We start from the raw sequence: 16,661 nt of genomic DNA on the forward strand, positions 1-16,661 counted from the left end.
TTATCAGCTTTACATTGTGATTCTCCTTATTTGATTTTTCATTCAGATAAGGTAGTTCTGCGTACAAAACCTGGGTTCTTACCTAAGGTAGTCACTAACAGGAACATCAATCAAGAGATCGTGGTGCCTTCCCTGTGCCCGAATCCTTCTTCAAAGAAGGAACGTCTTCTACACAATCTGGATGTAGTTCGTGCCCTCAAGTTCTACTTGCAGGCAACTAAGGATTTTCGACAAACGTCTTCCCTGTTTGTCGTGTACTCTGGTCAGAGGAGAGGTCATAAGGCTTCGGCTACCTCTCTCTCCTTCTGGCTTCGTAGCATAATTCGTTTAGCCTATGAGACTGCTGGACAGCAGCCTCCTGAAAGAATTACAGCTCATTCTACTAGAGCTGTGGCTTCCACTTGGGCCTTTAAGAATGAGGCCTCTGTTGAACAGATTTGCAAGGCTGCAACTTGGTCTTCGCTTCATACTTTTTCCAAATTTTACAAATTTGACACTTTTGCTTCTTCGGAGGCTATTTTTGGGAGAAAGGTTCTTCAGGCAGTGGTTCCTTCTGTATAATGAGCCTGCCTATCCCTCCCGTCATCCGTGTACTTTTGCTTTGGTATTGGTATCCCAGAAGTAATGATGACCCGTGGACTGATCACACATAACAGAAGAAAACATAATTTATGCTTACCTGATAAATTCCTTTCTTCTGTTGTGTGATCAGTCCACGGCCCGCCCTGTTTTTTAAGGCAGGTAAATATCTTTTAAATTATACTCCAGTCACCACTTCACCCTTGGTTTCTCCTTGATTCTTGGTCGAATGACTGGGAGTGACGTAGAGGGGAGGGGCTATATGCAGCTCTGCTGGGTGAATCCTCTTGCATTTCCTGTTGGGGAGGAGTTATATCCCAGAAGTAATGATGACCCGTGGACTGATCACACAACAGAAGAAAGGAATTTATCAGGTAAGCATAAATTATGTTATTTCATGTTGTCGGTGCTTCCATATTACCAAATAAGAGAATTCTATTTCATGTTGTCGGTGCTTCCATATTACCAAATAATACAATTCTATTTCATGTTGTCAGTGCTTCCATATTACCAAATAAGACCATGCTATTTCATGTTGTCAGTGCTTCCATATTACCAAATAAGACAATTCTATTTCATGTTGTCGGTGCTTCCATATTACCAAATAAGACAATTCTATTTCATGTTGTCAGTGCTTCCATATTACCAAATAAGACAATTCTATTTCATGTTGTCAGTGCTTCCATATTACCAAATAAGACAATTCTATTTCATGTTGTCGGTGCTTCCATATCACCAAATAAGACAATTCTATTTCATGTTGTCAGTGCTTCCATATTACCAAATAAGACAATTCTATTTCATGTTGTCAGTGCTTCCATATTACCAAATAAGACAATTCTATTTCATGTTGTCAGTGCTTCCATATTACCAAATAAGACAATTCTATTTCATGTTGTCGGTGCTTCCATATTACCAAATAAGACAATTCTATTTCATGTTGTCGGTGCTTCCATATTACCAAATAAGACCATGCTATTTCATGTTGTCGGTGCTTCCATATTACCAAATAAGACCATGCTATTTCATGTTGTCAGTGCTTCCATATCACCAAATAAGACAATTCTATTTCATGTTGTCAGTGCTTCCATATTACCAAATAAGACAATTCTATTTCATGTTGTCGGTGCTTCCATATTACCAAATAAGACCATGCTATTTCATGTTGTCAGTGCTTCCATATTACCAAATAAGACCATGCTATTTCATGCTGTCAGTGCTTCCATATTACCAAATAAGACCATGCTATTTCATGTTGTCGGTGCTTCCATATTACCAAATAAGACAATTCTATTTCATGCTGTCAGTGCTTCCATATTACCAAATAAGACAATTCTATTTCATGTTGTCGGTGCTTCCATATCACCAAATAATACAATTCTATTTCATGTTGTCAGTGCTTCCATATTACCAAATAAGACAATTCTATTTCATGTTGTCAGTGCTTCCATATTACCAAATAAGACCATGCTATTTCATGTTGTCGGTGCTTCCATATTACCAAATAAGACAATTCTATTTCATGTTGTCGGTGCTTCCATATCACCAAATAATACAATTCTATTTCATGTTGTCAGTGCTTCCATATTACCAAATAAGACAATTCTATTTCATGTTGTCAGTGCTTCCATATTACCAAATAAGACAATTCTATTTCATGTTGTCAGTGCTTCCATATTACCAAATAAGACAATTCTATTTCATGTTGTCAGTGCTTCCATATTACCAAATAATACAATTCTATTTCATGTTGTCGGTGCTTCCATATTACCAAATAAGACAATTCTATTTCATGTTGTCGGTGCTTCCATATCACCAAATAAGACAATTCTATTTCATGTTGTCAGTGCTTCCATATTACCAAATAAGACAATTCTATTTCATGTTGTCAGTGCTTCCATATTACCAAATAAGACAATTCTATTTCATGTTGTCGGTGCTTCCATATTACCAAATAAGACAATTCTATTTCATGTTGTCGGTGCTTCCATATTACCAAATAAGACAATTCTATTTCATGTTGTCGGTGCTTCCATATTACCAAATAAGACCATGCTATTTCATGTTGTCGGTGCTTCCATATTACCAAATAAGACCATGCTATTTCATGTTGTCAGTGCTTCCATATCACCAAATAAGACAATTCTATTTCATGTTGTCAGTGCTTCCATATTACCAAATAAGACAATTCTATTTCATGTTGTCGGTGCTTCCATATTACCAAATAAGACCATGCTATTTCATGTTGTCAGTGCTTCCATATTACCAAATAAGACCATGCTATTTCATGCTGTCAGTGCTTCCATATTACCAAATAAGACCATGCTATTTCATGTTGTCGGTGCTTCCATATTACCAAATAAGACAATTCTATTTCATGCTGTCAGTGCTTCCATATTACCAAATAAGACAATTCTATTTCATGTTGTCGGTGCTTCCATATCACCAAATAATACAATTCTATTTCATGTTGTCAGTGCTTCCATATTACCAAATAAGACAATTCTATTTCATGTTGTCAGTGCTTCCATATTACCAAATAAGACCATGCTATTTCATGTTGTCGGTGCTTCCATATTACCAAATAAGACAATTCTATTTCATGTTGTCGGTGCTTCCATATCACCAAATAATACAATTCTATTTCATGTTGTCAGTGCTTCCATATTACCAAATAAGACAATTCTATTTCATGTTGTCAGTGCTTCCATATTACCAAATAAGACAATTCTATTTCATGTTGTCAGTGCTTCCATATTACCAAATAAGACAATTCTATTTCATGTTGTCAGTGTTTCCATTTTACCAAATAAGACCATGCTATTTCATGTTGTCGGTGTTTCCATATTACCAAATAAGACCATGCTATTTCATGTTGTCGGTGTTTCCATATTACCAAATAAGACAATTCTATTTCATGTTGTCAGTGCTTCCATATTACCAAATAAGACAATTCTATTTCATGTTGTCGGTGCTTCCATATTACCAAATAAGACAATTCTATTTCATGCTGTCAGTGCTTCCATATTACCAAATAAGACAATTCTATTTCATGTTGTCGGTGCTTCCATATTACCAAATAAGACCATGCTATTTCATGTTGTCAGTGCTTCCATATTACCAAATAAGACCATGCTATTTCATGTTGTCAGTGCTTCCATATTACCAAATAATACAATTCTATTTCATGTTGTCAGTGCTTCCATATTACCAAATAAGACAATTCTATTTCATGTTGTCGGTGCTTCCATATTACCAAATAAGAGAATTCTATTTCATGTTGTCGGTGCTTCCATATTACCAAATAAGACAATTCTATTTCATGTTGTCGGTGCTTCCATATTACCAAATAAGAGAATTCTATTTCATGTTGTCGGTGCTTCCATATTACCAAATAAGACAATTCTATTTCATGTTGTCGGTGCTTCCATATTACCAAATAAGACAATTCTATTTCATGACATTTGTCGGGCACTATAGGAAATCAAGCTTCTCGTGTAGGACAACAAGGTGGGATAGTATAGCAGGGGTTAAATACATTGGGCTCCATGTATAAAGCAGCGAAAGCTGCTACGGAATGCATGTGGGGCTGGTTTGCGCATGAGAGCCTGCTTCCCGCAGTGTAAGAAGCATCTGTCATTTGAAAATCTTTGCCACCACTGAGGTAGAGACGAGAAATCACAAAGAGCTTGCTCACTCTGGGCGATTGACAGTCCCTTCTCTTGCGCGATTGTTCGATGAGTGTGTAATGATGCATACGTCCAGCTAACGAACAGATCTGCTGCCCATATGCAGCAAAGGCGTGGGGACAGCTTATCAAGTTGAGAAGCTGTCCGCACCTCATTTAATACATGGGACACATAATACTCACAGGACCCATTAAATTACTGTTTATAAACTACTGTAATGGAACAGAGCAGGTTAACTTTGTTTAGTACATCAAGTGACCTAATGTAGGGACAATAAACTCAGAATGGTATGCCCATAATAACACTGCAATATAAATGTATTTTTTATTTTATTTTTGCGTTTGCTGTAAAATCCCCCTGTAAAATGTTCCACACTTTAGAAGCTGATGATCAACTAGTTAATTATTTTATCTCATACATTATCATTTACCCCCCAGTCTCCTACACCATGTGATCTCCCATAGTTACTGCTCATGTCGCACAAAGATAATTCTCTTAAATGATGTTTATTCAGTAGCCATAACATAATTCTAGCAAAGATAAGTGAATTCTAAGACAGTTCTTATTCCATCCAGCAAGAATACTTTACCCTGATAAAACACTTTACAATCACGTACATTTACAAAACCCTTTTTGCAAGCGTGTTCCATAAGTGATAAAGTAGTAAGTTTGCTAGCGCTTCCCGTACACTGTGCAGATATCATGTATTGGGGCACTTAACACAGCTATGTATATCAATGGCAGAAACATGCACTATTAAAAGGCTAGAAAAGACAGGTGAAACAACACAAAATGAATTTAGAGCACGATTGCCTGAACAAATAGGCAACTTGGAGAATTTTTAGATATGTCACTCTGACCCTTTCCTGATTATAATAATTTTAACCTATTTGACAAGATGGGATACGTTATCTTGTTGATATATATGTAAAGATGTGGATTATGTTTGTATTCCTTTATTCATGAAGGTTGCTCTCAGTTGTAATTGTAAGCACGGACTCTGAGCGGTGCAGATTATGTATGAGATATCTCAGCATCTTTTGGCTGTTAAAGGAGCAGTAAACACATATTAATATAAATGGTTTAGTTATGCATAGAAAAACAACTTTGCAATACACAATTATTTTTTTTATTTTGCTCCTTTCATGTAATAAAGTTAATAAAAATGTAGATTTCCCAACACAGCAGACCTCTTAAGGCTAAACCGGCTACATATATTTCCTTAATTTGCTTTAGCAGATGACAACTGCAAAACAATGAATTTATGCTTACATTATGCTCATGGCTAGCCTTGTTGTCTGCAAAGTCAATTATAGATTGGCTCTTCCTAATAAGGCAAGTGAGGGTGGAGATTGTCTATTGAAAACAAATGCAGTAAAATTATTGTTAAAGGGCCAGGAAACCCTATTTTTTCATTATTTAGACAGATCATACAATTTTAAATAACTTCCAATTTTCTTCTATTATTTAATTTGCTTCATTCTCTTGGTATCATTTGTTGAAGGAGCAGTAATGCACTGCTGGGAGCTAAGTAAAAGGTATACTTTTCAAAAAAGGATACAAAGAGAATGAAACAAATTAGATCATAGAAATCAATTGGAAAGTTGTTTAAAATTGCATGCTCTATCTGAATAATGAAAGAAAACATTTGGGTTTTATGTCCCTTTAATTTGTTTTAAAAACATTTAGAGTTGGCTGATATATTATTCTTTAGAAACACATCAAAGATGTCTTGTAATTACAAGGTTTTACTGTCCCTTTAATATAGGGCAACAGATAAGTATTTTAGTCTAAAACTAAGAGAGTGAGCGCTAGAAAGCTAAAAAGGCTGATTAGAAAGTATATGCACAAGGGAAATATAAAACTGGGAAATTTAATAAACAGTTTGACAATTAAAAACAGTAAAGATAAAACAGTTAAAAGATGCATGGATCCATGATCAGTGTGAAACAGCTGAGAACTGACATGTGTGCACTGAGTACAAAAAATAAAATAAAAATACAATATGAATTAGTGGCGTGTACTACCACTAGGATCAGATTAAAGGTAAAAAGTAAAATACCTTGATGATGTGTTGAGTAGTGGTGAACGGTGCTCCAATAGTGTAGTTAAAAATATAAAATACACAAAAAATCCATAAGAAAAATCCAAAAATATAGATAAAAAATGCTGAAAAAAAAGACAGTAACTTGTGGCCAAAACAATGTTACCAAAATACAAAATCAAAACATTGTGATTGTGTGGAAAAATATAAAAAATAAAAATAGAATGAAAAAAAAATCCTAATACCTGTAATGAAACAAAAACAAACAAACAATAGTGCAAAACCGTTTATACACAGTTTAGGATAAATAAATGAAAATGAGCTCACCAGTATGCCAACGCGTTTCGGCCTTTACCAGGCCTTTCTCAAGTCTTTGGTTTTATACTCAACGCATCATCAAGGTATTTGAGAAGAAGATAGACCACACACCAGCTTCACACTTAGACTGTCACTTGGACTATTTTTTGAAACTTCTGTTCACATTGGCATATTCACTTTTTTACCTTTAATCTGATCCTAGTGGTAGTACACGCCACTAATTCATATTGTATTTTTATTTTATTTTTTGTACTCAGTGCACACATATGTCAGTTCTCAGCTGTTTCACACTGATCATGGATCCATGCATCTTTTAACTGTTTTATCTTTACTGTTTTTAATTGACACACTGTTTATTAAATTTCCCAGTTTTATATTTCCCTTGTGCATATACTTTCTAATCAGTCTTTTTAGCTTTCTAGTGCTCACTCTCTTAGTTTTAGATTATTTGCCATATTTGGAGTCTACTAGGAGACTCTTTGAGAGTTAGCTTAAGGCTCCCTATCTTGCGCTTAGTCACCCACTCTATAGATAAGTATTTTAGAACCAACACTTCCATGATATTTTTTTTTACTTTAACTTTGCATTATATTATTTGATAGAAAACGTGGACACATATTGTTTTACCCACATACTCTGGCCAAGATCTATAAGTACTTGTTAGTGTCATAAAGGTGTTTTATTGCATGGAAACATTTGTATATGTAATTATTGACCTTCAGTAACAGAAAATGTTTGAACATATCACAATATGTTTCCTTTATTATATCCAGAAAATGTCATTTATAGAATGTTTATGTACTGTACTACAGTGACATTCAAATGTGTTCTTTGCTATTACATTGTCACGGCTTCGTCTTGTAGACACAAACTTTTGTTTAATATTTACCATCTAAAAACAGAAACACAGACCCAGTGAATGAGGAAAATCAGCAGAAACTGAGAGATCTGGATGTCTTTTACCAACGTCGAGTTGATGAGCAACAGCAATATGTGGAAGAGTTGAAGCAGCAGATTAAGACATCCCAAGTCAAAGGGGAAAATGAATTGGAACACGAGCAGGCATTAATTAATCAGCTTATTAAAGAGAGTAAGTTGCTTTTTGTGTCTAGATGATCATATTACTGAACTGCATGATGGATGAAAGAATAACATTTAATAATTGTATAAAAAAGAACCTTAAAAGGGTCAGTCTACACCTTACTCATCCTAAAGTCTTACTTTAGATTAAGCTGCAAATATCCCCCTGCTCCTTTCTATATCAAGCAGCAGTAATATTAAAAAAAATATTTTTAAATGACTACTGTTTCTGGTCACTTTGAAATGTCTACCAGGCTTCACCCACTGATGACATGACAATCTGGGCTGCATTAAATGCTTCAGTAGTTACAAGAGACGCACTAATTGGATTCAACAGACTGTCAATGCTATTCAGCAGAGAGCATAGATGCAGCCGAGATTGTGATGTCATCAATGGGCGGAGCTAGGTAGCCATTTCAAAGTGACCATAAACAATAGTCATGCTGCATGATATAGAAAGGGTGCAGAAGGATATTTGCAGCTTAATCTAAGGTAAGCCTTTAAGATGACTAAGGTGTAGACTGTCCCTTTAATGAATAAACATGTGACCCCATGGCTGCCAAATAACGGCTGTGAGTAATTTTAGTCCTGAGTTGCATTCGCATTTAGAGTTTTCGGGTTCCTGTGAATGTGGAAGAAGGTGGCTGCTCCTGACATTTGACTTCTTGTGAAAGTGAAACACAATAATATCTGGATTTGCACAAATCTTAGTGTGTTGTACTAACAAGAAGAAATCTGTCTCAGAAAAGAGCTGATCTTTGCAAGAGGCTGCGCTCTACTGCATTTGTTTGCATCCGATACCTCCAAAAGCAGATGCCTAGTGGAGAGTATTGTGGAAGTGAATTGAAGTAAAATGAAGGGCTTGAGGACCAAGAACTCGCCGGCATGGAGAGAAATCACGCACAATTTGAGGGTTTTTTTTTTTTTGAGAATTATGTTGAAATCTTTTGCTATCCAGAAACCTGCACAGCTAGTTAAACAACTCTAAAGCTAAAATCTGCTTTTACTAAAAGACAGTGTACTCCCTTTTAATGTGTTCCCATTTATCCATTTTGCCTATTGGAGTGTATTAAATTGTTTACACATAGCTCCTTCCCCTTTATTTTCTCATTTGAAAATTGCCCAATTGTATCCCCACCTCTACTGAACATTTTGAAAACAATATCTAAAGTTTAAAGGGACAGTCTACACCAGAATTGTTAATGTTAAAAAAAGAGAGATAACACCTTTACTACCCATTCCCCAGCTTTGCACAACCAACATTGTTAAATTAATATACTTTATAACATTTAAGCCTCTAAATCTCTGCCTGTTTCTAAGCCACTACTGACAGCCTCTAATCACATGCTTTTCTATTAGCTTTTCACAGCAGGGGAGTGCTAGTTCATGTGAGCCATATAGATAACATTGTGCTCACGTCCGTGGGTTGTGGCAGACACTGCACTAATTGGCTAAAATGCACTAGATAATAAATAAAAAGTTATGTGATAAGGGGCTGTCAGAAGATGCTTAGACACAAGGTAATCACAGGGGTAAAAAACAAAATTTATGCTTACCTGATAAATTTATTTCTCTTGTGGTGTATCCAGTCCACGGGTTAATCCATTACTTGTGGGATATTCTCCTTCCCAACAGGAAGCTGCAAGAGGACACCCACAGCAGAGCTGTCTAACTGCCACCCCCAGTCATTCGACCGAAGACAAGCAAGAAAAAAAGGAGAAACTATAGGGTGCAGTGGTGACTGTAGTTTAAAAATAAAAAACACCTGCCTTAAAATGACAGGGCGGGCCGTGGACTGGATACACCACAAGATAAATAAATTTATCAGGTAAGCATAAATTTTGTTTTCTCTTGTAAAGGTGTATCCAGTCCACGGGTTCATCCATTACTTGTGGGATACCAATACCAAAGCTTTAGGACACGGATGAAGGGAGGGACAAGGCAGGCACTTAAACGGAAGGCACCACTGCCTGTAAGACCTTTCTCCCAAAAATAGCCTCCGAAGAAGCAAAAGTATCAAATTTGTAGAATTTAGAAAAAGTATGAAGCGAAGACCAAGTCGCCGCCTTACAAATCTGTTCAACAGATGCCTCATTTTTAAAAGCCCATGTGGAAGCCACCGCTCTAGTGGAATGAGCTGTAATTCTTTCAGGAGGCTGCTGGCCAGCAGTCTCATAAACTAAGCGGATTAAGCTTCTTAGCCAAAAAGAAAGAGAAGTTGCCGAAGCCTTTTGGTCTCTCCTCTTTCCAGAGTAGACAACAAACAAAGCAGATGTTTGACGAAAATCCTTTGTAGCTTGTAATTAAAACTTTAAAGCACGAACCACATCAAGGTTGTCTAATAGATGTTCCTTCTTTTAAGAAGGATTAGGGCATAATGAAGGAACAACAATCTCCTGATTGATATTCTTATTAGATACCACTTTAGGAAGAAATCCAGGTTTGGTACGTAAAACTACCTTATCTGCATGGAAAATCAGATAAGGGGAATCACACTGTAAAGCAGATAACTCCGAAACTCTTCGAGCTGAGGAGATAGCTACTAAAAACAGAACTTTCCAAGATAAAAGTTTAATATCTATGGAATGCAAAGGTTCAAACGGAACCCCTTGAAGAACTTTAAGAACTAAATTTAAACTCCATGGCAGAGCAACAGGTTTAAACACAGGCTTGATTCTAACCAAAGCCTGACAAAACGCCTGGACATCTGGAACCTCAGCCAGACGTTTGTGCAAAAGAATAGACAGAGCAGAAATCTGTCCTTTTAGGGAACTAGCTGACAATCCCTTCTCCAATCCCTCTTAGAGAAAGGATAATATCCTACGAATCCTGTCTTTACTCCATGAGTAACCTTTGGATTCACACCAATGAAGATATTTACACCATATCTTATGATAGATTTTCCTGGTGACAGGCTTTCGAGCCTGAATTAAGGTATCAGTGACCGACTCGGAAAAACCACGCTTTGATAGAATCAAACGTTCAATCTCCAAGCAGTCAGACGCAGAGAAATTAGATTTGGATGTTTGAAGGGACCTTGAAATAGAAGGTCCTGCCTTAGCGGCAGAGTCCATGGTGGAAAGGATGACATGTCCACCAGATCTGCGTACCAAGTCCTGCATGACCACGCAGGAGCTATCAAAATCACCGAAGCTCTCTCCTGCTTGATCTTGGCAATCAGACGAGGGAGCAGAGGAAACGGTGAAAACACATAAGCCAGGCTGAAGGACCAGGGCGCTGCTAGAGCATCTATCAGCGCTGCCTTGGGATCCCTGGACCTGGACCCGTAACGAGGAAGCTTGGCGTTCTGACCAGACGCCATGAGATCCAGTTCTGGTTTGCCCCATAGTTCAATCAACTCGGCAAATACATCCGGATGAAGCTCCCACTCCCCCGGATGAAAAGTCTGCCGACTTAGAAAATCCGCCTCCCAGTTCTCTACTCCTGGGATATGGATAGCTGAGAGATGGCAAGAGTGGACCTCTGCCCATAGAATTATCTTTGAAACCTCCAACATTGCCAGGGGGCTCCTTGTTCCCCCCTGATGGTTGATATAGGCTACAGTCGTGATGTTGTCCGACTGAAATCTGATGAACCTGACCGCAGCTAGCTGAGGCCAAGCCTGAAGAGCATTGAATATCGCTCTTAGTTCCAGAATGTTTATCGGAAGGAGGGCCTCCTCCTGAGTCCACAAACCCTGAGCCTTCAGGGAGTTCCAGACTGCACCCCAGCCCAGAAGGCTGGCATCTGTCGTTACTATAGTCCATTTTGGCCTGCAGAAACTCATTCCTCTGGACAGATGGACCCGAGATAGCCACCAGAGAAGAGAATCCCTGGTCTCTTGATCCAGATTTAGTAGAGGGGACAAATCTGTGTAATCCCCATTCCACTGATTGAGCATACAAAGTTGCAGTGGTCTGAGATGTAGGAGGGCAAACGGAACTATGTCCATTGCCGCTACCATTAAGCCGATTACTTCCATACACTGAGCCACTGATGGCCGAGAAGTGGAATAAAGAGCACGGCAGGAAGTTAGAAGCTTTGACAACCTGACCTCTGTCAGAAAAATTTTCATTTCTACTGAATCTATCAGAGTTCCTAGGAAGGAAACTCTTGTGAGAGGGGAGAGAGAACTCTTTCCTTCATTCACCTTCTACCCGTGAGACCTCAGGAATGCCAGAACAATGTCCGTATGGGACCTGGCGATTTGGAAAGTCGACGCCTGTATCAGAATATCATCTAGGTAAGGGGCTACTGCTATGCCCCGCGGCCTTAGAACCGCCAGAAGGGACCGTAGAACCTTCGTAAAGATTCTTGGTACACATTCTAAGAAGGGGTTCCACAATGGCTTCTAAACATAATTAACAAGGAGTTTCCTCTATGTCAGACATGTTTAACAGACTAGTAATGAGACCAGCAAGCTTTGAAAACACTTTAATAAATATGAAAAAAGCAATTATACAAAAACGGTACTGTGCCTTTAAGAGAAAAAAACTACCACATAAACTGCAAAACAGTGTTAAAAAGTAGTAAACTCTGCGAAATATTTACAGTGTGTATAAGGAACTAAAGCAGCATTGCACCCACTTGCAAATGGATGATTAACCCCTTAGGCCCAAAAACGGATTAGAAAAACGTTAAATCCGTTAACAAACAGTCAAATACACTGCCACAGCTCTGCTGTGGCTCCTACCTGCCCTTAAACACGATTTTTGCAGGAACAAAACCCTCTATAGTGGTCCTATATACCAGAGGACTCCTTTAGGGAAGCTGGATGTCTCAGTCTGAAAATCAACTGCGCATTTAGAGCGCGAAAATAGGCCCCTCCCACCATACACTCAAAGTCAGAGGGCCTTTAAAAAGTACTCCTAGGAGTAATCTAACTAGCCATGTGGAAAACTAGGCCCCAAATAAAGATTTATCACCCTCAGAGAAAAAACGTTTTTTCTATAAACCATGCAAACGTTTTTACACTAAGTAATATGAGTATTAACATGAATAGTACCCTTTTTTGCAAGCATGATCCCAGTCGTTGTTAAATCACTGTATCAGGCTTACCTCAAATATACCAGGCACTGTCAGCATTTTCTAGACCTTATCATCTCTCTAGAAAAAAATATACTGAACATACCTCAAAGCTGGTAATCTGCAGACCGTCTCCCCAACTGAAGTTTTCTTTCCATACTCTTCAGTTATGTGTGAGAACAGCAATGGACCTTAGTTACAAACCGCTAAGATCATCAAACCTCCAGGCAGAATTCTTCCAATTTCTGCCTGAGAGTAAAACAGTACAACGCCGGTACCGTTTAAAAATAACAAACTCTTGATTGAAGGTAAAAACTACACTAAGTCACCACATATCTCTTGATACTTCCTTTCTTGTCGAGAGCTGCAAGAGAATGACTGGGGATGGCAGTTAGGGGAGGAGCTATATAGACAGCTCTGCTGTTGGTGTCCTCTTGCAGCTTCCTGTTGGGAAGGAGAATATCCCACAAGTAATGGATGAACCCGTGGACTGGATACACCTTTACAAGAGAAAGTATATTAATATAACTGTGTTGGTTATGCAAAACTGGGGAATGGGTAATAAAGGGATTATCTATCTTAGAAAAAAATAAAAAATCTATTGTAGACTGTCCCTTTAAATAAAGTAATGCTTCCAGTCGGGGGCTGTGACAGAAAAATACTAAAATGCTAATTTTCCATTGTTTACTCTAAGTTCTGGCCTTTGAGTAAACAGTAATAAAGAAGATAAGGAGAAATGTGTGCAAATAATTAGACAGATTAGATAGGGGTCTTTTTTTCCTACAAGATCAGCCCACTGTATTGTGTTGTGGTTTCAGTTAGCAGAAGTAGCAATTTCATGTACATACATATACATAAATGAAGGAATTCCCATATATTGTAAACTCTGCAGCTGGTATAACAAGTAGTTGGAAACACATTAAAGGGACAGAGTACTCCAGAATTATTTTTGTTTAAAAAGTTAGATAACCCCTTTATTACCCATTCCCCAGTTTTGCATAACCAACACAGTTATATAAATACACTTTTTACCTCTGTGGTTACCTTGTATTTAATCTTCCACAGACTGCTCCCTTATCTCAGTTTTTTGATAGACATGAATTTTTGCCAATCAATGCTGACTCTTAATTAACTCCTCGTGAGTGAGCACAATGTTATCTATATGGCACACATGAACTAGCGCTGTCTAGCTGTGAAAAACTGTCAAAATACACTGAGATAAGAGGCGGCCTTTAAAGGCTTAGAAATGATCATATGAGGCTACCTTGGTTTAGCTTTCAACAAAGAATACCACAAGAACACAGCAAATTTGTTTATAAAACTACATTTGAAAGTTGTTTAAAATTGTTCGCCCTATCTGAATCATGAAAGTTTAATTTTGACTAGATTGTCCTTTTAAGGAAAAAACTATTTTACTGTACACTGCCCCTTTAAGGGACTTCACAGTACTGATTTAAAGAGACAGTATACTGTAAAATTGGTTTTCCCTTAAAGTGACAGTCTACCATAGAATTGTTATTGTTTTAAAAGATAGATAATCCCTTTATTACCCATTCCCCGGTTTTGCATAACCAACACAGTTATATTAATGTACTTTTTACCTCTGTGATTACCTTGTATCTAGGAACCTTCTTCCAGCCCCTGATCACAAGACTGTGACTGTTTATTATCTATTGTCTTAAATTTAGCATTGTGTTGTGCTAGATCTTAAATAACCCCCTCTGCCTGAACACAGTGTTATCTATATGGCCCACGTGTACTTTCTGTCTCTTTGTGTTGAAAAGAGATTTAAAAAGCATGTGATAAGAGGCAGCCCTCAAAGGCTTAGAAATTAGCATATGAGTCTACCTATGTTTAGTTTAAACTAACAATACCAAGAGAAAAAAGCAAATTTGATGATAAAAGTAAATTGGAAAGTTGATTAAAATTAAAAGTCCATATGCATATGGTGTGGTCATGCCAAAAAACTAAACAATTCTGGAACAGACTAGAATATTGGTTATTAAAAAGGGTGAAAGCTGATTCGTTTAAACTTACCCCTCTAAATATAATTCTCCTGACAAGAAATAAGAAAGATTTTAAAGACGCCAAAATAATCAACTTAGTAATATTGGCCGCAAGAAATTTAATATTTAAAAAGTGGAAAACCAGATTCACACCCACAACAAACGAAGTAAAAAAACTACCTTAAGAAACAATACCGGATAGAACAACTTGCCACAGATTTGAATTCAGAGCGAGAAATTGTAGTTTTCTTTAGTAAATGTTCAAAATTCATTAAAAGCTTTTCCCTGGAGGAAATAGAGTACATGATAGCTCCATTCCAAAGTTCTGAAATAGTTCAATTGGGCATTTGGTAGTGATGGTCTGGTATGGGTGAGGTTGGAGGGAGGAAGAGAAACTATGGCTTTTTTTTTTCTTCTTCTTTTCTTTTCCTTTTTCTTTCTTTCTGTTTGTTTATTTTTTTAAAAAAAGATAAAAACTCCAACAAATGTTTCACAAAGCCGAGGTAATATAATGGATAAAAGGTGCATTGTAAATAGCTCCATTCGTACGAAGCACTTATGCATTAATAAGGCTGAATGGACACAAATATTGCAATGCTGGATTCTTGTGCTTTTACTTTTGTTGATTGATGTCTGTATTGTTATACAGTCTTGGTTGGATTGCTTTATTGTTGAATTGTGGCATTGTTGGTATAAAATAAAAATATAAAAAAATAAAAATAAAAGTCCTATCTGAATAATGAAAGTTTAATTTATACTAGACTGTCCCTTTAATGTGTTTCCAATTACCTTTTTTATCAACTGTAGAGTATAAAATGTATGAGAATTGGCTTTTTAGGTATTTTTGTATATATGAAATAACTGATTTTTGTGTTTTGAAGCCACAATCTAATAAAACGGGTTGAGCTTGTAGGTATAATCAGATCTCATCACATTGTGTAAACATACCTGTTTCTTTATCTTATATCTGTCCATAAAGTTTAAACCAAAGACCAATACTTAAAGAGAACAATGTAAAATTAGCATCTTATTACCTTATCTCTTCTATATCCGAGTGAGTGTAATTCCTTCTGCTTGCTGTGTTTACACAGCTTATCTATAGCTTGGACCTAAGCTAAATCAACTATTTCAAATTTCAACATAAGGATAAAGAAAATATTTGTAAACAATGTAATACACTCCAGCAGGTAAAGTGGATCATTGGAAACAAATTGAAGGGGATTTTTTTTTAGTAAACTGTCCCTTCAACTGCTTAGATAATCTTGCCAGGGCGGAGATTTTTAGATCACTGACTAGAAGGCCCAGGTTTAGCATACCCTGAATCTAGAACAATATCATTGAAGAGTCATTGTCATTTATTAGATTATATCGTTGTTGTGGTGTAACTTATTTTTTTATAGTCAAATTATTATATTCTTGTTGGACAGCTTGGGAACCATCTATTTTAGGTTGATGGATTTTTTCTTTCAAGTAAATGGCAAGAGTCCAGTAGTGACCTATGGGATATACATTCCTACCTGGAGGGGGCAAAGTTTCCCAAACCTCAAAATGCCTATAAATACACCTCTCACCACAATCACACCTTAGTTTTACAAACTTTGCCTCCTATGGAGGTGGTGAAGTGTGTGCTTGATTTATATGATTTCTTCTATGATAAGCGCTTCTAAGCACTCTGAAGCCCAATTCCTCTCAGAGTACAGTGTTTGTCAGAGTAATGTGAAGAGAGTATTGCCTGTTGATTTTTATGGTTTCACTCATGGGAAATCTTTTCAAGGTTTCTCTTTTATCGATCGTAGGGATTCATCTTCTACCTCCCTTTTCAGATCGACGATATACTCTTATATACCAATACTTCTGCTGATAGTTTTCAGTACTGGTTTGGCTATCTGCTATATGTGGATGGGTGTCTTTCGGTAAGTA

At 37.1% G+C, this 16,661-nt stretch overlaps 1 protein-coding gene across 2 annotated transcripts in view; it reads left to right on the plus strand.

Moving 5' to 3' along the window:
• Positions 1-16,661, plus strand: part of STARD9 (StAR related lipid transfer domain containing 9) — a 511,030-nt gene that overhangs the window by 416,080 nt on the left and 78,289 nt on the right. For both annotated transcript variants that reach the window (XM_053697793.1, XM_053697794.1), the window contains exon 21: positions 7,533-7,720. In XM_053697793.1, the coding sequence (XP_053553768.1) occupies positions 7,533-7,720 (188 nt within the window). The remainder of the gene's footprint in view (positions 1-7,532; positions 7,721-16,661) is intronic.

Source organism: Bombina bombina, chromosome 1 (genome assembly GCF_027579735.1).
Source record: "Bombina bombina isolate aBomBom1 chromosome 1, aBomBom1.pri, whole genome shotgun sequence".
NCBI lineage: Eukaryota > Metazoa > Chordata > Amphibia > Anura > Bombinatoridae > Bombina > Bombina bombina.